This window comes from Aphis gossypii, chromosome 2, assembly GCF_020184175.1.
Source record: "Aphis gossypii isolate Hap1 chromosome 2, ASM2018417v2, whole genome shotgun sequence".
Lineage (NCBI taxonomy): Eukaryota > Metazoa > Arthropoda > Insecta > Hemiptera > Aphididae > Aphis > Aphis gossypii.
The window spans coordinates 42,620,012-42,642,967 of NC_065531.1; the positions used below are offsets into that span (position 1 = coordinate 42,620,012).

At 29.6% G+C, this 22,956-nt stretch overlaps 1 protein-coding gene across 3 annotated transcripts in view; it reads right to left on the reverse strand.

Annotated features, from left to right (window-relative positions):
* Positions 1 to 59: 59 nt before the first annotated feature.
* LOC114126931 (protein Tob1-like) overlaps positions 60 to 22,956 on the reverse strand; it is a 45,644-nt gene continuing 22,747 nt past the window's right edge. The window contains exons 1-4 of one of the 3 annotated variants that reach the window (XM_050201512.1): positions 14,350 to 14,622; positions 12,359 to 12,770; positions 9,402 to 9,982; positions 60 to 5,670 (exon numbers count right to left, since the gene is read on the reverse strand). In XM_050201512.1, coding sequence (XP_050057469.1) covers positions 5,094 to 5,670; positions 9,402 to 9,982; positions 12,359 to 12,757 — 1,557 coding nt within the window. In that variant the 5' untranslated portion in view covers positions 12,758 to 12,770; positions 14,350 to 14,622 and the 3' untranslated portion in view covers positions 60 to 5,093. Of the gene's footprint in view, positions 5,671 to 9,401; positions 9,983 to 12,358; positions 12,771 to 14,349; positions 14,623 to 22,956 lie in introns of those variants that run through there. The other 2 variants (XM_050201511.1, XM_050201513.1) reach the window with 2 other exon arrangements.

Below are 22,956 nucleotides of genomic sequence, written 5' to 3' on the forward strand. Positions count from 1 at the left end.
TAATATTATTTTAGAAAAATTTCCAAACAACTAAAATTACATTATTATAATATATAGTATTAATATGCCATATTTTAGATTTAATAATGTAAAAACAAAATTATAAAATACATGCTTATTGTGTAATGTATAATATATATTCCTTTTATAATATATCAAAAAGCAAAAAATGAAAAATGGTCCTAAGTCTTAAAACTGCTGAAACATACATTGTTTTATTACAGTTAATTTTTTTTACGCTATTTAGGTAACTTGTAACACCGAGAAATTGGTCAAGCCAATGTTTTACAAATAACTTAAACATAATTTATCTCAAAATTATGTACATAAATAATAAATATCATTATGCTTGTATATAATATAATGTTTAAGTCTAATAAAGATTTTAAATATTCAAAAACAATTTTTGTTTTGATATGATTAAGTATAGAAAAAATAGAGTGAAAATGTCTACCACATAATATAATAATTTTTAATACATTATACTCGCATAATATAGAGGTTCAATGTATATTCATATTTAATAGTATTATTAAGTCGTTACATAAGTATATAATATGTTGATAAAAAAATGGTTATTTTTTTCTGTCAAAAAAATATAAGCGCTCTCGTAATAGTAGTAGTAGTAATAATAATACATAAGTAATATTTTTCATTATTCTCACGTGATACAATCAAAATAGTATATCAAATTTATTACTTTGAACTTTAACAAAAAAGAAATGATTAATATCAATATTAAAATTACCGTTTTATTGTTTTTGACGCGTCGGATGTGTGGTGCTATTTATAAACGACATACCTACCTACTAAACATCTCGGATACCTATGAATATATACCATTGGATAACAATGATCGTTCAACACTTGCTATAGTTGCAAGGAAATTTTTCTCGAATGCGTAAGTTCTAAGTATATACACACGATTTAAATTACTACAAACGATGGTACACCCAATACATATTATACTTTTTGTTTTGCTAAAACGAAAGTCGAATTTTTGATTTTTTATTGCGATAGATTGTCTACGAATGGTGGTTTCAGAAAAGAGCTTTTAATAATAATAACATTTGTGCCGCACGTTTTTCGTTTTTGAACATAAATGGAAAATACCTTAACTTAAAACGACGGTTGGTCGCTGACAAACCAAATCATAAATAATAATACATAATAAGTGTATCGTGGGTACTGAAAATAATACAGGTACCTAAGTGATTTTTTTATGACGAAGACTTTCGTTGAATTGAGTAAAAACGATAAAAAATTAAACGACCAAACGAGTGCCTAGCGTTAGATTTGAATAAAAAAAAGAACTCGTCACTTATGTGTGTTCTATATTACAATTTACAGTAAGTAAGTGCATGAGTAGTAGTACTATAATGTGAAATTACTCCTTTAAATATCATCAATAAAGTTGTGTATATTGACTAAAAGCGTATCGCGTAAAATAAAGAAACGAGCGTCACGATAGTTAAAAATACAGTTTCAAATATTGGTGTACGATCTAGTTTTACAGAAGGGTAGAAAAAAAAAAGAAAAACGTTTAATATTATTGATCGGTTACAATCGAATATATATCATATAACATTTATTTTTAGTAGATATTTATGGGAACGAACTGTGTTGGAAGAAGAAAACGGTGGTACGTTTTTTAGCTATAAAGGAGTGTTCATTTTTCTTTTCAAAAACCGATTAATTTTAATCTAAAACAAAAATAAACACGTGATGGATCTTTTATTTCACCTACATTTAAATAAGTAATAATTATTATATTTTAACAGTGGCGCATGTGGCTACACAACGTATAAAGATCACGTCATATTAGGTTCCTACGTAGTTTGGAGGGTAGTAGTAATATTGTGTTATAAATTATAATATATTCGAAAAATCGCGCTGAAAAAATATTCAATATTGACAGAAATGTAGGGCCGGTGAGAAATTATTTTCTAATGATTTTAATCGTATCGTAGGGTTATTATTTTTTCGATTTCCATCTCTAATTGTCATACGCGTTATCGCCATCATACTCCCATATTAGTATAATATCACGATAAAATGGCAACTGTTGGTTCAAGTGTTAGTAAGTTTTATTGAATACTATTCATATAAGTAGCTAATTTGTATTGGCATCGTATCATTATACATTTTAGGCAACACAGGTGTACATTGAATTACAATATATAGTTAATTATATTTTATTTTAGATTGTCGAAACTAAGTATAATATTTACTAGGTATATATTATTATATTTTATCAAATAAATTGAAAACGATTATAGTAGAAAATTGTCAGTCGCACTTTACGAGTGTTAAAATTTTTTGTTTGGTTGTGGGTGGGGGGTTGGAAAGGTCAGAGAATCTCTTATACGCTAGAAGTCGGTCAACAAAAATTACGGTTATGTTCCTACGACGTAAAAAACAGTCTTTTTTTTAAATAACATCTATTTTTTATATTTACCTATTTGTTTTGGATTACGGGACAGGGATACAATAACACAGTATAGTATAAATACAATAATACTATTATTATAGGTAAAACGATACCTATACATCAGCTTATAACATTTAACGATTGTTGTGGGGGAGGTACCTATTTCACATTGGAAGACAATGGGACCAAAGCACTTTTGAATCTAAGTTTTATTTTATATACTATACGAGGTATAGGACTATTATAGGCTTGACACTAAAGACTACTGATTTGTTTTATTGGCGACATGACCGACGAGGGATCGTCATGTACACAAGTATATGTTTTGGAGAAAATAATATTAATATACAATTTTCTATATTCAGGTACCTAATGTATAATAATAATTAATATTATATTATAATTATAACACGTTAGACAAACATTTCGGTCGAGTAGCAAAACTTTCAATACTTAGGTACACGTTAGGTATATATAGGTAACCTCATGTGACATATATATATAATATATTATATTCATTTAAAAAAAAAAAAAATAATAAAGTGCAAAGTAAAAAATACAATTTTTCGTTTCATATTATATATAAATATATGCAAGTAGGTATACGTATATTATATACATATACATATATATAAATTAATTTATGTCTATATATATGTATATGCATTACATTTTTAGTATATGAAAAAAATGCCCTAAGGCTTAAATTGTAATCACAAAAAAATATATATGTTTATAAATTTATTATTATTACTATGTATAATATATGTGTAGGTATATATTATATTATATTATTATAATTAAATAAAAAAAAGAAAACTTACTAAAACGATAATTTCGCTACTTAAAAAATAATAGTGTCTAACTCTAAAAAAAAACCCAAGTATTTCATATAACTTTAATATGTATATAAAGAGTAAAAAAATACCAAATAAGTTAAAAAATTATAATAAAACATTTACTAAATAAAACTTTTAATTTAAAGCTTCAAAATTAAAAAAAAAAAATCGCATGCAATTTTTTAAATTGGATAATATTATATTTACCTATAGGTATAATGATGAAAAACAATAATAATGATTTTTTTTAAGTAAACCTCGATTTATGTTGCAAAATGCAAGTACAAGTTAATAACTGGCGAGATCCATCGATAAATTTTCCAGTATAACAATTTTTAATTTATATTTTTCTTAATATTGTCATAACAAATTTACTACATTTCTACAAAAGGACATTTTAAATAGTATATTTAATTTTTACTTTACGTATTTCCTAGGCCGATTTACAATATTACAAATATTTTTATGATTATTATTATTAAACACCTATGTATTTCACAATTATTGCAATTAGATTGTTCCTGTTCAGTTTTAAATATTACATGTAAGAGCAAGGAATTTGAAGAGAAAAAAGATGATAAAAGATCAGGTAAAAGGTATAAAGATTAGGGAGATTCTATGTTTGGAAATATTTTAATTTGAAAAATGAATTTATTAAATTTAATATTATTATTTAATTTTTTTTTTTTGTTTTTGTATCTATTTAGAACTGAATATTTGATGTTCATAGAACATATATTTGACATAATGCATTAATATAATGGATCATAAATCAATTCTTTGATCAAATATTCAAATGTATTTCTATATAATAGGTATACGTGTATATATAATAAGTATAATATTAACCTAGACGTAAAGTATCTTTAATTATTATCATCGGACTCTAAGTATATTATATATGTTTATTTATAATTTACGACGTACATGTCATTATTATCATAAATTAAGGTCTAATCCTCTCATTGGTAAAAATATTTTATTTGTTAAAAAAAACATCTCATTAAGTCTGTACGATAAGTCATAAATTGCTTAAAAAAAATAAATTTATATATGCGTTAATTTAAAAATATTAAAAAGTTTTAGTCAAAAATAAGAAAAAGGAAAATAGTGTAAAAAAAACTAATAATAATACTTGTGGGTGATCAATCACATATTACAATAATATATATCGATGTTATTAAAATGTTATTTATTTATTTTGTTATTATATATTTTATTTTATTTTCCCAAAGAGAACTAACACATTTTTAAAGTTTCTGGATGAATGGCTGAATCTGTATTATAGAAATTGAAATATTTTTCGAGCATTGTCCTAATTACTTATAAATCGATATAATATTTAAAATGTTGTCAATAGAGATAATTATAATTTTAGAAGCCGAAAGGTAATAGCAGTATATATTATGTTATAAATAGATTATGTTTTAAATGATAACAGATAGATGAGACCAACTCGCTGTTGTGAAAAAAATATAGGATTTGGAAAAACGGAAATAATATAATATAATAACGGATGTATATCTACCTAAAAACGTAATATAAATAACTTTCATTATTTATCTTTAATGGTGAAGGGGAAGTCGCGCCAGAGGGTTTACTTATGTATGTGTATTTAAAAGAGGGTATTATATATAAAAATAATAATAATAATAATAATGATAACAAGGTGGGCGGATGGAGGGGGATGGGGCGGGTCGATCTTCAACCATGTAACTAGGTCAAGAGGGTGCGTGTGCCACGTCGGGTGGCCTGGGTTGGAGGCGGTTTGGTGGTGAAAGGGGGCGCTCTTAACGGTCTCTCGTCAGCTAAGCCGGCTGAAATCAGTTGGCCACCAACAAATGTTGGAAAGGACTGGACCTGTACGATGCCGACGTTGACGATCCCAATCCCATGGCGTTGTAGTTATCCTGCATCTTTTGCTGTTGCTGCTGTTGCTGTTGTTGATGTTGCTGATGCATCGGAGTCGCGGCGGACTGCATTTGTTGTCCCGTTCCATAATTGGCCGGTGACAACGGGCCCATAGGTGAGCCACCGAAGTGCTGTGGTCCGAAATCGCCACCGAAGTTCTGCCAACCGCTTGAGCCGCCGTTGGCAAACTGCAACTGTGGTGGCGCGTAATCCGCGGTGACCATGTTGCCACTGTTCCGGTGATAACCGTTGGACTGCCGCGGTCTTTGGTAACCGGCACTGCCGCCGCCTTGGTGGTTATTATTGTACTGTTGATGCTGGAAAAAGTAGTTGGAAGCCGCGTCGCCGTTTTGGCCACGGTGGTGTTGCTGTACCGGTGACACCGGACGTTGCTGTTGTTGCTGCAGACCACCGCTACCGACCACAATTTGTTGTTGCTGCATAGCCGCCCGTTGCTTAATGTAGTTGGCAAACTCGGTCGGTGACATCCTGCGGAAAATAAAACGAAAGTTAGTCAAGTCGTTGGATTTCAACTAAAGACTTTTTGTACACTATAAGTGATAACTCATAGTACCTACCACAGACACATGCGATGACGTTATACGTACCGATATCGTATAATATTATGTATATTGCACATTGTACATAACAAAAATTACAAAATTACAAAATCTTCAAAATACATTCCCGAGAATAACCTTACAAAAAGCTACTTGGTCTACGTGATATTAATAACTATTATGCGTAATGATACAAAAATACTCAAATGCCCTACCTTGCATGGTCAATTAATAGAAAAGACAAAAACTTTCAAAATTCACTGTAATCCAAATGGAACCGGAGGAGCTCTTAATTTTAAAACCAGCGAAAAACATCAAATCTGTAGAATCTAAGACTTCGCTTGCCATAAGAATTCTTACTTTTATTATACACATTATAATGTATTATAGGTATATTTAAACTATATAACTATTTGAACTAATTGAAATTACTGTTCAACATATTATTATTTAAACGTAAGTGGAAAGAGAGTCCAGTACATCTGCACTCTTCTCACTCACTCTAACCACATTTCCACATACCACCGTAAACCTCTCATTGCTATTTTTTTGTACCTAAAATATATTTTTGGTGAGTATACCTACGATTACGATTATGATTCTATTCACTACATATAATTATAGGCTATAGTATTTGTAAATAAGTAAACACAAACACACTATTGATTATTAGTAGATACACTAAGTGCATACTGAAAATTATGAACATTAAAACAATATCTGTTGTGGTAGGTAAAATGTACAATATTATGAGCGAAATAGTGTTTAAACGCATCTAGTATTATAAGATGTTTTAAATTTTAATTTGTCAGATTTCTGCTATTTTTATTTATCTCCGTGCCCAGAAAAGATTTTGTTTTCATTGATAAACAAAATGTAATAACTTTTAAAGTAGATTTTACATATTTTCTCTCTCTTATTTCTCTTTTTTCCGTGAAAATATGATTAACGGCGCATTTTTCAATCGAAAATTCATACGCAAAACCAACGATGACATATTATATTAAATATTTGAACATGAACGTCGTCAGTCGTTGATTATATAGGTATAGACCAGTATAGGTTAGATGTAGTCATGCAAGCAGACTGTACGCTTGTTGTGAACATTAATACACACATTACGCGTTTTTGAAAAATGTTTACAGCTACTGTATAAACGTTGCAATACTTAAATAATAATACAGTGGGTGTGATTATCGTTACCGATAATTCGCTGGCCAATAAAATTTCGTTAGGAAGTGAAAGTGGCGCTTTAAATGGGCTGCTATTATCGGTTATTACGTTCATAAAAACTACCTATTCCATATTTAAATTTTTATAATGATAATATTAATTGATATTGATCCAATCTATGTTGAACTCTTCTCCACAATTCCACTTTAAATCAGAATAACTTTTTTATCTATAAATTATAAATTTTGTTTTCATTGCGATAATAAATCGATTTATTTTTAGAATGCTTTAATTATTTCTCAGAGACTGTGATTATTTTTACTCGCTATACGTAAAATGTAATAATAAAAAGAGGATAATATTTTTATAAATAATGACCCAAATCTGATGTAAGACCTCTGTGTTTTCGGTGCTTATAAACAACATATTACTATTTTAAATAGGTGTGTATGCTTTCTAGGTGCCGATATTGTAGATTGACGGTTCAATAACCGAAAAAACAACTAAAATATATTCCGCAAGCTTTTGAGGACATCTGTTACAATTGGGTATGCACGTTTGTGTTATAGGCGCCATTCGTTTGACACTTTTTGCAGGCGCATAACCTAACGCATAAGTATAGACGTGTATATATTATGCACATAATAATGTTACTCATACATAGGTATCTGAAGGTATATATGTACAATATAATCTACAGACAACTGTATAGGCCCACCACCACGCTATGACGACGTTTCACAATACGAACCAACAGAATGACCTCTATGTAAAATACGAGAGAGAGAGAGAGAGAGAGAGAAAAAGAGAGGTAAGAGTGAGAGAGTATAAAAGGTATATATATGCATGCCACGATAATTCGCGTGTCCAATCGACTGCAACAACCAATATGCGCATAATTAATTACATGCAACAAGCGCGTGTATATATAGGATGTTCCAAACAGGGAAACATAATATATAATATATGAATAGGCGTTACGGTGCATATGGCCATATGGGTGCATATGCACTATGAAGACTCCCAAAGTTCGATATCCAAGAAAGAGTCTATTTTTATTCGCTTAAATGAAAATGTTTTCTTTAAAAAAGATTAATATTTATAAAATTGACATTTATAGTTTTTAAAAATACACGTTAAATAATTTATGGGACGAGTTAAAAATTCTTTAGACAGTTATAATTTTATAAGAAATTTAATGTGATTTTATTATAACTTAGATTTTTTAGAGAGGAATGATCCAATAATTGTTTTTATTGCATACCTTGCTAGCAGCGAACTCTATATACACATGCTTATATTCATATAATATTATGTATATAGCTACATAAAAAATCACAAGAAATCTTATCTTGAAATTCATACATACAGTGTATATATATATATATAAAGAGAGAGAGAGAGAGAGATACGTTATAAGATACATTTCTATGTATATACCTAGTTCCTACCTATAATATCATAGATGCAATATCTTCCCCAGAGTCACCCGTTGTTTTGGTATGCGCCAAAAGAAAAACGTATAATATGTATGTATTGCATATGTTTAAATCATTTGTGATCTGGTCTAACCCTCGATTTACGCACGACTTTGTTAATCCTTCTAATATTGTTTTAATAAATAATAATTTACGTTGGGCGAAAGTAGATATAATATATGCGTGGGCATCCCAAAATAAAACAACCATAATTGGATCAGTTTCTTCCGCTAAACAATAAAACAATAAAAATTAAAATAGTAGAAAATTGATGTAGATAACTTACTCAAAAAGAGTGAAATATTTAAAAATTATATTAGTTCTATAAGACGATAATATAAATATTTAGTCAAAACTTCGAGTCCCTATTAGTCATTTTTCTGTTATACAAAATAAAAATAAATCAATTTGATGAAAACCTTTAAAGTGTTGGTAGATATTCCTATTTTTTTTTTTTGTTTAAGAATTGAAAGTTTTCAAAAGTTTCCAATAAATTTCCAAACTTTTCATATTCATATCTTTCTACTCAGTATTAAAAATTAAAATAATCATACCTAGTGAAAAATATTTAATTTAAAATACCTATATAGTACATACATAGGTAGATAAGTTTAGGACTTTAGTAGCTGAAGCTTACTTTAGCTTTTATTTTCAAGGTTTTTATATAAATAAAGTTAACCCGTATTGCCCTACGTACATATATATATCTATTGTCACATAAAGTGTATGCCGTATGAGTATATTTATATAATTTACTATTATATTATGTAGTATTTATTTTATACATAATATACTAATATTATATAAATTGTATAATTTAAGTTTTTCCTAAAATTTGAAAAATCGTCAACGCCACTGCTTGCAAGGTATTTTTCCAATAACACAGTTGTTATGTATAGTCCACCCACCCACCACCCTCGTGGTCCATCACCACATCGATTCAAATTCAATAGGTACGGCACATATAACGCATCGTCATGGTCAAAACTCTAGGTACGTTTTCGCCTACTTTTCTATGAAATCAGTCATCAGAAACCTGTTAGCTCGCTTGTTGTTGGACTTGAGTTTGGTGCTGCCGAACTTGGTCTGTGCAAACGAGGCAGTAGTGAACGTCAACGGCACAGACGGCTGTCGGCACGGCACGTAAGCACCACCAGCAGCGACCGCAACTGTCGATCCACTACCGTTTGGGCTTCGTGGCTGCTGCTGCTGCTGCTGTTGCTGCTGTTGCTGCGACGATTGCTGACTGTTGCCATTGCTTGCAGTGCTGCTGCTGCTGCTACTGCTGCTGCTGCTACTACTGCTGCTGCTGCTGCTGCCGCCACCACCGCCACACGATTTGCCAAACAACAGTGGATTGTGCTGTGGCTGTTGTAACTGTGTTTGTTGTTGCTGGTGGTGAGAATGGTGTTGGTGGTGGTGGTGAAGGTGGTTATGATGAGTCGGCGACGAGTTGTTGGAACCACTACCAAGCGTTGGTGAACCAACCGAGCACTTGTCCGGTGGAGAAATGCTCAGAGAACTTAAGCTGGACGCTACCGAATCGATGGGCCGGAAACATTGTGCTTCGGGGTTGAACGTTTTGACGACCTACAAACACAATTATATTAGTTATTATACAAACATGCTGAAACTGGTGTAATAATGATATTATACTGCAGTTTAAAACACTGATATGGGTTATCGATTTTATGGATTCCCGTGGCATTTTTAAAACGAGCTTGAATAGTTTTAACCTACAAAGGCGTGACCCAGTCGACAGGAGCCTATTATAAATTATGTATAGGTACAGTGTGAATTTTAGACCATAAGGTGTACTTATTTTTTAGTCAATTGTTATTTTTAAATTTTTGCTAGATAGGTGCTTTTGATACTAGATTATTACAACAACAAAAAATAGTGATTTTTTTTTTAATAAAAATATAATGTAGTATAATAAGTAGATATACGTAAGTACTTCAGATTGTAAAATATATGATAAAATTCAAACTACAGAGTTGAATGAAAAAATAAGTGGATTACGTTTAAAAAAAAATCACCCTGTATGTGAGCTGTGAAGGGATTAAATGTTTTAGCTTTTATCGTATTGTTCGCCTGCATGCATTCAGTATACCTAGTATATATATATTTGACTCGTACACTCGAACCATATTATATTCAAACTTTCGTTTATTATAGCAACGCACGCTGAAATATGATATGCGTTACGATAATTCAAATGGCCAAATCCTCTACAAATTTTTATTTTTCGTTCTATAAAAATAATTTATTTAATATTTAGTCTCCCATCACTATTCTTTCAAGAAAATATTTTTGTACTTATGCAAACAGTATTCTATTACAAGTTTTTATTGTATTGTGATGCCGCAATCGCTATGAGTTTATAATATACGCCCATATTATACATTTGAATAAAATTTTGAGTAGTACAACAAAAGAAAAAAATAATTAATTTTCTAATAAACACTTATAGAGCCTATTAGAATTACATTTTTTCAAAAAAACTTCATAAAATATTACTTAACAAAAATATGCAGTGTTAACCGATAGAAAAACCAAAATATAATTGTTCTGTACCAACTAAATTAAAAAAAAAAAATCGGTTAGGTTTATAAATAGTGGTTAATGTTTACAAAGAATTAACCACGGTAAGCACGTGGTTGAAGTGACAACCGACCAAATTATTTTGACGCATACTCGTGATGAATAGCCGGGAATGCGTAACAATGATATTTTCTGTCGGATGTTGGTAAATCTGTTATGAAAAGATCGCGGGGGCTATCGTCTCATCGTCCATTCGTCATTAATCGTACCATTTTCGCATTATTACTTATTATTTGTTTTTCTTGACCACAATTTAAGAGTGCGTTTAATAATGTATACCTATATTATAGTGTTGTGCTTGTGCAGTGTAACGAAATTTCGGCAGTGAATCTCGATCTATATGCTATAACTACAGTTTTTGCGTCGCCGTTCACGTCGCATAATACATCGCTTGTATGAGCGGTGGAAAAACAATAGTTGTGATAAAACCTCGGATTGAAGACTCGTGCTGCTTGTTTCCCGAGAAATACAAAATTTACACAGGTAAGATGCACACAGTCACCTTTATAATTTACAGGTTCCTTATAGAATTGTAAGAATATTAAACGGGTTTCTACACCTCTACGACCTTTATTTTTAAATTATAATATATTGTGCATAGGTACGTATTATTTAAGTATGTAAGGTAGGTATAGGAAATCTGAAAAAAACGATGATAAAATAATTGCGTAACTTGCTGTATAACCATATAGTGCTCAGTATAATGCACCATGTTATTACTAGCATATTATATACAGCATATTTTCTGACTTTTTGTATAGTGTACAATATATAATATAATACACGCTGGTTATAAACATAGTGTTATCGTGCTTTTCCGTTGATTCGTTTATAAGCTGGCACATTATGTGCATATAAGTTTTTTGGTGTCATATCACTGTAATGACGTGAAAGTGCTTAGGTAAACTGTATGATTGTTGTGCCTTGTGCAAATGTATTCGATATTGAAGCTCGCGCCCAGATTAACTCCGCAACGCACTACATCAAATAGTTATTATTATAATTAATATTATTGCTGCATCAATAAATTATAAAAATATATTTTTATCTATTAAACGATGACGTGTGAATTATCCTTACTTAATTTACTGACTAACATTATTATGTTTAAAAATGTACAAGTATACCAATATAATAGGCCATACCCGGACGGGTATGCACAATTTAGTTATCTATTAATCATTCGAAATTAAAAATATTATAATTTTAAAGCTCACGAGTTCAATCGTCCAACAAAGTGACAAATTAGCTTTAAGCAGATACCCAAAATGTATAAAAATAGATTGTGTTTTATTTTTTAATTTATCCAAACGGGCCCTAAAATGCCCTAATATACCCTAAAATAATTCCAACACACATTACCTCTCTATCGGCAGTCCGGTCGTCGTGGGTATCGAATTGTAGGCCACCGCTGTTCTCGTTGTACAAGATCTTCACGGCTCCCTTCTCACCGATGCGGTAACTGACTTCGCCGGGGTCCACCCACACTGCCAGATCTTGCGGCAGGTTCTCCAGGATGTCTTGAATGGCCACGCCGCTTTCACGGGACGCCTTCTCGAACACCGGGTCGATCGGTGATCCCGTTTTGATGCACCGGTACGCCGAGCCGCGGTACGGTTTCTCAGGGTACCAGTGTCCAGCGAATTTTTCCGTTAGGCATTTTTCCAGCTCTTCGCCAAATATGTTTACTCGCCGTCTAGGCAATTTGTTGTACAGGTACGAGATCACAAAGTTCAACGCTACGCTAACCTCGATATGCATCTTGACGCGATTTCTGGAAAATAATATTTAGGTCCGTGTTAATACATCTATAGTCTATACACTAACGATACTACGATAAACCAACACTGAATAGTATGTAATATTATATAAGTTCTTTGAAGTTGGCAGACGGTTACATATTTACATAAATGTAAATCTAAAATCCATACTATAGTAACAATATTGATTTTATTTTAGTATATATAAAAAAAAAATTATAATTTAAAATATATTTTAAAATTCGCCATGCATAATTTTTTAAGTAATTGGATATCCTAATAAAAATCAGTGAAAAAATAAATGTTTTACTTTTGAATTAAGCAATATATATATATAGGTACCTATACAGTCATAAGTAATTTACAATGGATACAACAATCGTGCTACGTATAGCGCGCGATCGACGTAAAGCTTAAACAATAACGCTATACCATTGTTAAAATTAACATATTTTTAATTAAATAAGACAAAAAGTCTAATACAACAGAATAGCCTTTTTATGACCTATATCATACGTCATGTTTATTATATCCTAATCCTTAGCATATATTGTTTTCGCGGTGAATAAAATTGCAATAAAGGTATATTTATAAAATGTTGAGATAAATTTTAATTATATTTTTATGTGAACATTTAGACATTGATATTTAATATCTATAAAGGCCAAAGGGTATATATTATAAGTACCTATAATACTATATTATAGACATCACTCTCGATTGGAACACAATAATTATTACCATTATTACTATCGCAGGCATTGTGACCATGATGGCGATCTTACGCACTCGCACATTAGCCATATTTATATAAGAATATAAGATATAGGTATATTAAATCAGGGCCGGTGTAAGTAAATTTTTATATATAGGCAAAGATCAAAATTGCCGCCTATTGTTTTATATTTTTTCTTATATGCCGTCTCTATATATAAATATAAATTTTGCCGCCGTAGACTTGGGCCTACGTCGCCTACGCCTATAACCGGCCCTGTATAAAATCTAATAAATTTAGTTCAGTTGGTTACTTTATCGGTATATAAGAAAAACAATATTGCAGAAACATTAGGTACTATAATATTGCTAGGTATATATATACGCCATAGTGCCATAATACGGTCTGTGTAAGAAAGATGATGACGTATTGGTGTGATGTCGACACTCGACGCCGGTAGAACGGCTTAAAAGTTATAACTCATTAACCTAGAAACATCTGACCGATTGTGAGTGTACTCATATGTGTGCAAAGGTCGTCATCATGGAACAAGCGGACGAATATTTTATTATTCCAAGAACTTGGCGCCGCTTTCGGCCAGAAAACAATTTATATTGCTAAAACTATGTAAATATATCATATTCATTTATGTATATTAAATTATTACGAATGCACATTAATATACCTACACTCGAATGGCTAAATACATAATATACCTGACAAGTGACAACCTTCGTAAATATACTTGTATACGCACATTATCTAGTACGTAATTATTATAATATATGTCTCGCATATTATCTTCTGTACGTTGCGTATATATTTATAGACATTAAACGAAGTTGGTATAAGTGCATTTTATACATTAATATAATTACCAAATTAAACGTAACAAATCAATCGATACGATATTGTTCAACGAGTGCAGCAGTTGTAGTCGATATACACTGCATCGACTGAAACGGTTCCGATATAACGTCACTGCGGGAGTATGACAAATATTTCCATCGTACAGGGTTTTACACGACCATATACGTTATCCAGGTATATAATACAATATTTACAAACACTATAATATACTGATCGGACTCAAATTTACACATTTGTTTGCAACACTGCGCACCGTTACGCGTGTATACCTATACTGAATAATATCCGCAGTCCGCTCGGGCCAACCTAACAACTAATTAACATCCAACTACTGGGCACAATATACCTACGTGCGCATTACGATTACGCGCGCACGCACACAAGCGTATATAATATATATATATATTATACACATATAAATATATTTATATATATAATATAATTGCAGATAATTGATATTATTGTACTAGGTAAATTATGATACGTATATATATTATATAGATATATACATATAATACACACACACAAATAAGTAAATGCAATAATAGTAATATTATATCGTACATGAGTGTAATACATGACATAACTCGAAGAGCAACAGTACTACGAGCATAAGGTCGCATACAGCGTTGGCTCCGGTTAAAACGGCCTAACCTATATAATATTCGCGCAACGTCGATGGATATATATATTCACTCTAGAATAGAACCGTTCAGCCCTAACCAGGATGTTTGGCATCATTATTACGGCCATTGTTCGTATCGCGACTGAAGGTCGAACTAATATAATGACATAAATCGCAATAATATTACATATACATAATATAATATTATATTGTACGCGTGTAATGGGCTGCTGTTTTTCGTCCGTTGCTGCACTGCGTTTCGTTTAGTTAGCACCATAGTAAATGATATACCTGTCCTTCCATATATTTACCGCTATCAACATATTATAATAGAGTTGTAATTTTAAAATATGCATAATAAAAGGTAACCTACCATATTCGTCCTTACTCCTTGTACATTACATGTACAAATACCTACTCCGTAATCCTTTATGGAGGATGCTTCCTGTCAAAACTTTAAGACTTGTCCTACTATTAAATCAGTAATTCAACTTTTAGAATATTAATAATTTACTACCTCTACAAATTATAAGAAACACGTAAATAGTTATTTAAATTTATTATTTTGAACAAAAATTACCATCGACTATAATAATTACACAGGATTTCTAATAAGGTACCTAATAGGTAATTATTAAAAATTCAATTTTGAAAATTAATTAATTAAAAAGAGTTATTGAAAGATAAACACCTTGCAATAGTTATAAATAGATTATAGGACCATTATAATTTATAAACATAAGACATAATAATTTAAACAAAATTGAACGACAACCGTCATCTATCAGTCGCACATATTATAATAGTCGCGCATATTATACTCCTATCTCAACTCGATTATAGCATGACGAGGAAACCTGCCTCTCCACTCCCGTCCACCACAAGAAGGCAACACCTTCACCTTCACTATGTATGCACGCACGCACATCACGTGCAAGTATGGTGCTTATGCACGTCGCCAACGGTATTATATCACTTTCAAGAAAAACGTAAGACATTCGAAGAAAAAAAACCGTTCAAAATCAAACGAATGAACAATAAATACAATATATTATACATAAGTAATAAACGTTCGAAAAATGTTCAACAAAAATTTGAATAATAATAAATATACATGTACCTATTATATACATAATATATGTCCATCGGCGATTGGCTGCAACGTGGCCACATATATATTGATCCGTTGCCAATCGTCGCGGACGTTTTTAATGTTCTTAAAATAATATTTAACGGCGAATCAGCCAAGGCCGATGGGACAAACAAGACACTAATTTGTTTTTTTTCTTTAAACATTTTTCGGACCGTTTAGGCTTGAGTATATGTAGTCAAATAAAAATACAAAAAAATGACACTATTATTTAAATGCATATAGGTAGTAAATATATCCAGTAATATACTTTGGCACTTAGAGCATTATACAACAACAAATATAATATAATATATTGTAAAATTGTAACTAAAAATAAACAGACATCGTTTAAGTTGTTTGTCCGCCGTCGTTGTTCCCAAATTCACGCATGTCAAAATGTCAAATTCACTCATCTAAGATTTAACAATTTTTAGTAATCGAATTTTTCACATGCGACGTTAAGTGTCTAAATTGGGAGAATAGTTTTGTAAAGAAACTAATTGCATAAATTTATAAATTATCTATATAATACATTAATACATTCAATATTCATAGAGGTACTTATAACGTTTATATTATATATTTATAGATTTGTTTAACTGTCTTAAAGCCTTTTTATTTTTAATATTTAATGTCATAACTACAGTTTTCAATTTGATTTATTTATTTTCAAGAATATTTTTTTAAATTGTATATTAACTCGTTTTTATATTAAAATTATGTTATAGCATAAAGATATTGCGTTATTAAGCATATTTTATATAAAGTTGATTTACATAATTCAAACTGGAATATTTCGTAAAAAGTGTTAATTAAATATTGGGTATGCAATCTATAAGTATATACTTTTGTGCATTATTAATTAAACAAAATTGATTCAAGCGATAGCAATCTACTCAAAAATAAAATAATAAAATATTGATCCGAACCACCTTTATTAAAACAACCCCCAATCATAATAACCTACGAATAAAATATGTATTGATCAGTTTACTTGAAACAAAAAAAAAAATAATAATAATTTAAGGACCAGATAGATGCCAGATAGCATAAATATATATGTTTATATATACACACATTATAGTTATAATAATCACCACTTTGTATCTACATTGACAAACGGTTTTATGTGGTTTTTCACATCTTGTTTTAACGCATGCACGTTGTCGGTTTAACAATCGTTATTGGGAATAGGAAAAAACATAATTTCATATTAAATATTCGCACCTTGAAAAATTGCGCACATAAAGCGACAGACTGATGGTAATTAGAGATGATTGTATTGATAGACACGTGCGGCCCGAGGTACAGCGCATTAGCGTGTGCAGCGTAGCAAGTGTTTCCAGAATTAATATTATATTATTGTGAATGTATTTGTCGAAAGTGAGTTACATCCTTGCAATGCGTGCGCATTATTTATATTTTACACTACGCTATATACGACTTAAGATAACTTTAATAACTTAATACTTATTAATATAATGTGTACTTCTTTAACGCTTATGGATAACAGTACACTATTGCACCGCGTTATTCGTACTAAGTCATTCAGTGGGACATTCCCGTGCTTCATAAAAGTATTGCATAACTATACAAATACAACAACATTATATACCTGCTATATATGAACATATGTTTACATTTTTTATTTTGTACAATATTGCATATTTTAGTTTCGAATAAAAGTTAATCTATTGTGCTTTCGTAATAATAATAATAATAATAATAAAATATATAATAAACATTAAACGAAATCGGAGCAAAAACGATAGTGAAATAAAACCGGAATTTTTAATATCTAATAATAATTATGAACACTCATGTACAAAGTATATAATATGTATAATATACAAACGTAGGTACTTCGGTCACTATTATACATGAATTAAAGGTGAAATTCAATTATTTATTATTATTATTATTATTATTTACTATTATGTTGGGTATGATATAATGTCATGTTGATTTTCGAGTTTGCTCTGGTTAAACGAGTACCAATACAACCTGCCTATACTTGTTTAACGAGAAGCAACAAAACGCGAGCAAGTAGGTCGAACGAGAATTTAAAAATATTGTCCTTCGTTCGTTTGAACGTTTGTTATCGCGCTTTTTTAATTTTAAATATTCATAAGTTCATAACTTTCATTAAAGATTAAAAAAAATCTAAAGCAATGTACAATTAATTATGATTTTTCAATGATAAAGTTCAAAGAATCTATAGAGTAGCCCGTAAAATTTGTGTGCAAAACGTATATAGTATATGTACCATGTACCTATATTCAATACTTTTCTCGTATACGCATGTGTAAATGGCATACAGCTTGTACACCTGTAATATAATAATACTGAAAGTATAATAGCTGCAGTTTATAATATATCAGATAGTATACACGATATAATATATTATATATATATATATATAATATATCGTCATGTATGTAAAAGTGAAACAGCTGTGCCATGTTTTAGCAAACGTTATATTATACATAGTACGATCGTGAGAATCCATATTTCGTAAAATCATATAAAATTAAGAGTAAGTTTGTGTGGAGACTTTTCACTCTCATCGTACAATATACGGCGATGACACCATGACTCCATGACGATCCAAATAAAAACGGTAGTCGTTAAAGTATAATATGATATTAAATACATCCCCAAAACTTATGTTATTATTAGTCCAATATCCAAGTGCACGATGATAATGATAATTTAAGTGTTCTTATCATTACCTGCACAAGTAATTAAATATTATATCGTGTTCGATATAAGAGAGGTCGATCTAGTTAATAATAAAGACACATTAATATAATGTATTAATTATGTACTAAACGTACCTAGACTGACCATGCCAAAAGTTGTCTGTGTTAAAATTGTTAGAAATAGATAGACTTGTGCATATTATGATAGGTTTTTAAGTGTATATTTCATCTTTTTTTTAAAAATAATTTTTATGTTATCAAACTTTCTATCATTCTCTCTTACTAATAATGGGATTAGACGGATGAAGTTTTACACTATCTTTTTCTAACTATATTGGTTTCCGTATCTCTTTCTTTGCTATCAGACCATTTCTTTATAGGTCTATGAGGTCGACGTACAAAATCCAAAAAGCTAAACAACTGTCGCGTCACGTCTCTTATAATCGTATGGTGTACATTGTTAATCGTTCGGCCGGTGGACACCTATTCAGCAATTTATTGTAGATAATATAATAATGTTTGGTTATCGTAATAACGACGTCTATTACGATAATAGTGCATATTGTATGGCCTAAGGGGCAGGGTTCATACTTCATCATTATATATATTTTATATATACATATTATTATTAACGCGCTTGTGTAAAACATACACGATAATATAATATTATTACATAGTTTGAAACTCGGTCGACACACGCGCGTACCTCTCGAATTACAGCCGGTCCGGCCGCCACGTTGTCACAAAACGGTACGGTGCGAAAACACACTTCGCGTTTTTGTCACGAAATATAATTATGTGCGCGTGGTACTGCAGGTGCCACAGTAACAATAATATTTTAGACGTGCAGAATGTAGATATAATCAGCTGACGGCATCATGGCGATGATTGTGTGAAACAGACAGTGGTAAAATTTTAGCGAAATTGTAGAGGAGGTGGAAGGGGATTTACGCAAAAATTACACGAGCGATGTAGATACAAAAAAAATTGTCTCCCTATCATTTTTAATGTTTATTTTTTATAATTTTTTTGTAAACAAGCCAAGCGCTTGTAAATACGTGTAATACCCTAACTTAACCTAACCTAACCACTAGAGTGTTTACACGGGTGGATAGGGGAGAGGGTGTAAATGACGTAAATAGATCTACAGATTTATCATGGTCTTGCTTCCTTTATATTTAAGTCCTATGTCAAGGAATATGAAGTTTATAGGGCTTCAGATAACATTCAGAATACGATTTAGTAACATTTTTTATATACTCGTAAAAAAAATATTTATTTATTTATTTATTGCAATAATTAATTCCAAATACACCATTGCATTACATATTGAATATATTATTATCGTATGTTTCATAAGTAGGTAATAGGTATGATATATTATAAACTTGCTTGGTTTGACATTAGATGACCTACGGTAGCTCGAGTGCATCACTATTCACTATCTTGTTTTTTTTTTTTTTGGACCAGCTGTTCGAATTGATATTTATTCTATTTTTTTTAGCTGTAACAGCCGTTCTTTTTTGGGATATTTATGATCACATAAATTATTGACTGAGCTTTCCAAAGTATGTACCTAATTAAGTGCTTTCAGTTAACATTTTTTAATAAATATAGTATACAGCGATACACTAAACATGCTTACTCTCTTTTTTCAATAATGCAGTTTTTCAAACTATGATTTTCGGAATTTTTAACTATTCTTAAAAACCATATTTTCTGAAATATCATCTGAATAAATTCATTGTAAATGAAAACTACTGTATATTAGATGTTGAGTAGGTCACTATATCGTCAGCACATTACATTTTAACTCAATGATACATCATTGACCATTGTATACCTACGAAAAATGATTCTGAGTGGAAACGGTCTATCAACTTATATCACTAACTATATCTCATGATATTTAATATTATTGTCATTTATTTTAGTTTTATTATTACGGTGTGTTAATAAAATTTTAAAAAATTGAAAATTTGGTATGTCTATAAATAGATCAAAATGAGTTGAGAAATTTTAAAAATGTTATCATATTATAATGAAAATGATAATATAAACATCTTGTAAAAATTAAAGTACTTATAGTTATTCGTTTTTGAATTTATTAAAAAAAAACGTTTGGAAAAAAATAGCAATTATACAAAGATATCAGGGATATCCAATGTAGTTGAATTTCAAATGGTTAAAAAAATCAATTTGACTGTTTGGTAGACTTTTTTTTTATGTAGGTTGAAAAATGTATAAAGAACCTTGTATTCCATTTCCAAATCTTAGGTATAAACAGAAAAACGTTTATATATTTATAGCTATAAGTCTAAAATATAACTAGGTAGTACGTATTTTTCAAAATTTTCACTTATTTTGTCAAAATTCAAAATTTAAATATTTTTAACAAAAATATTGACTATACATTTTCAATATTTTTAATTGGAAAATTAACTACTTATTAAGAATCTTTTATTAAATTTTCAAGCATTTTACCTAATCATAAAATTTTTTTTGACATTAAAAAAAAATCGAAAATTTCAATTTTATATGAATAGGTAGTTCAAAAAAAAGAAATTCAAAATATTTTGAAAATTATAGGTATCATGCGAATAAAATGATAATATAAATACTTAATGAAAGTTTCAAGTTTTTGTGGTTATTGGTTTTTGAATAATAATAAAGTAAAGAAACAAATTTAGTCAAAAATCAAAATCTGGTTAAGTTAGGTTTGTTTTTTCGGATTATAAGAGAAGTATTGAGAATTTTTAATTTTGACCTATTTAAAGTACAAACTAGATTCAATTTTCTTTCCAAAACCACCATCAAAGTTGAAAATCGAATTTTATCCATTAGATAAGTGCAATCATACTCAAAACGAAAAACATCATTGTAAAATCAATAAGTACATTCATTGATCCGCTCAATATCTAAAATGGGAGTGAGAATATTTGGTGAAATACTCTGTAATCTATATATTATGCAGTATATGTCAAGAAATTTTCCTTATTTAGTATTCTCAAATGTTTAAACTTCTTGTATAATGTGTATGATATATTATTATTTATTTAATTAAAACATTATCCTGCCATGTCGATAATATATACATCTATTCGATAGACTTACTAACAAACACCAATATTAGATTAATATTTTGTTAATATAATTCATATACACATATTATTACGATGTGTATTAAAAAGTGTACCGAAAACGTGTTATAATAATATTACTAATTTAAAAACACCAAAATTCAGTTCTTCGAATAAACTTGATCATACATTATTATTATGAATCTATATTACAAATAATTAATAAGGCATTAAATGTAGAGCAAAGTCATTTTTATCTTATACACACAATATTGAAATCAATATAATACTTATAATTTCGGTACAATCGTGAACTCTTGACAATAACCGTATATAGCAGTGTAAAAGTAAATAATAAAATGAAGCGTTTTATTGTTTGTCTTATGATAACATTAAGAAGAATTTTCATTATAAAATTAATTTAGAAATAGGTTTAAAGGAATTACAACATTCATTAAAAACGCGTGTTTCATTTTAATCGTTGTATTATATATTTTAAAAAGCTAACATGATACATACGTTAACTAAATCACTACAAATTTATTAAGTTCTGCTTAATAAAATTATTAATATATTTAATTTTAATTTTAAAATACTTTTTAAAAATCAGTATTCTACAGTAAATATTTTTTGAATAAATCACAACATATACATTTTTAATATTATTCTGATTTAATATTTTTCAAGTCAAAAATATCATCAAGTGGCAAGTTCTTTTATAAATAAAAATCCCAATAAATAATATCTGTACAACTATAATACTTTATAATTATTAAATTATGGTTTAGTCGTATAGTATATCATTTATAATTTTATCAAATACTAACATGTGTGCTAATGTTATATTTAATACGAAAAACTTTATTTGAAATCGTAAAATTATAAAAAGTTTAAATTTTAATTATTACTAATCAAAGTACATAAATTGTATAATAAATATTAGATACCAACTCTTTATAAGTCTTATAGTATTTTTGGATAAGTCTTTGGGAATGTTATGAATATTTAATTATAATAGGCTATTAGTTATTGGCTATTGCGAATTTTTCAGTCAAATATGTATGTATTTTTCATGC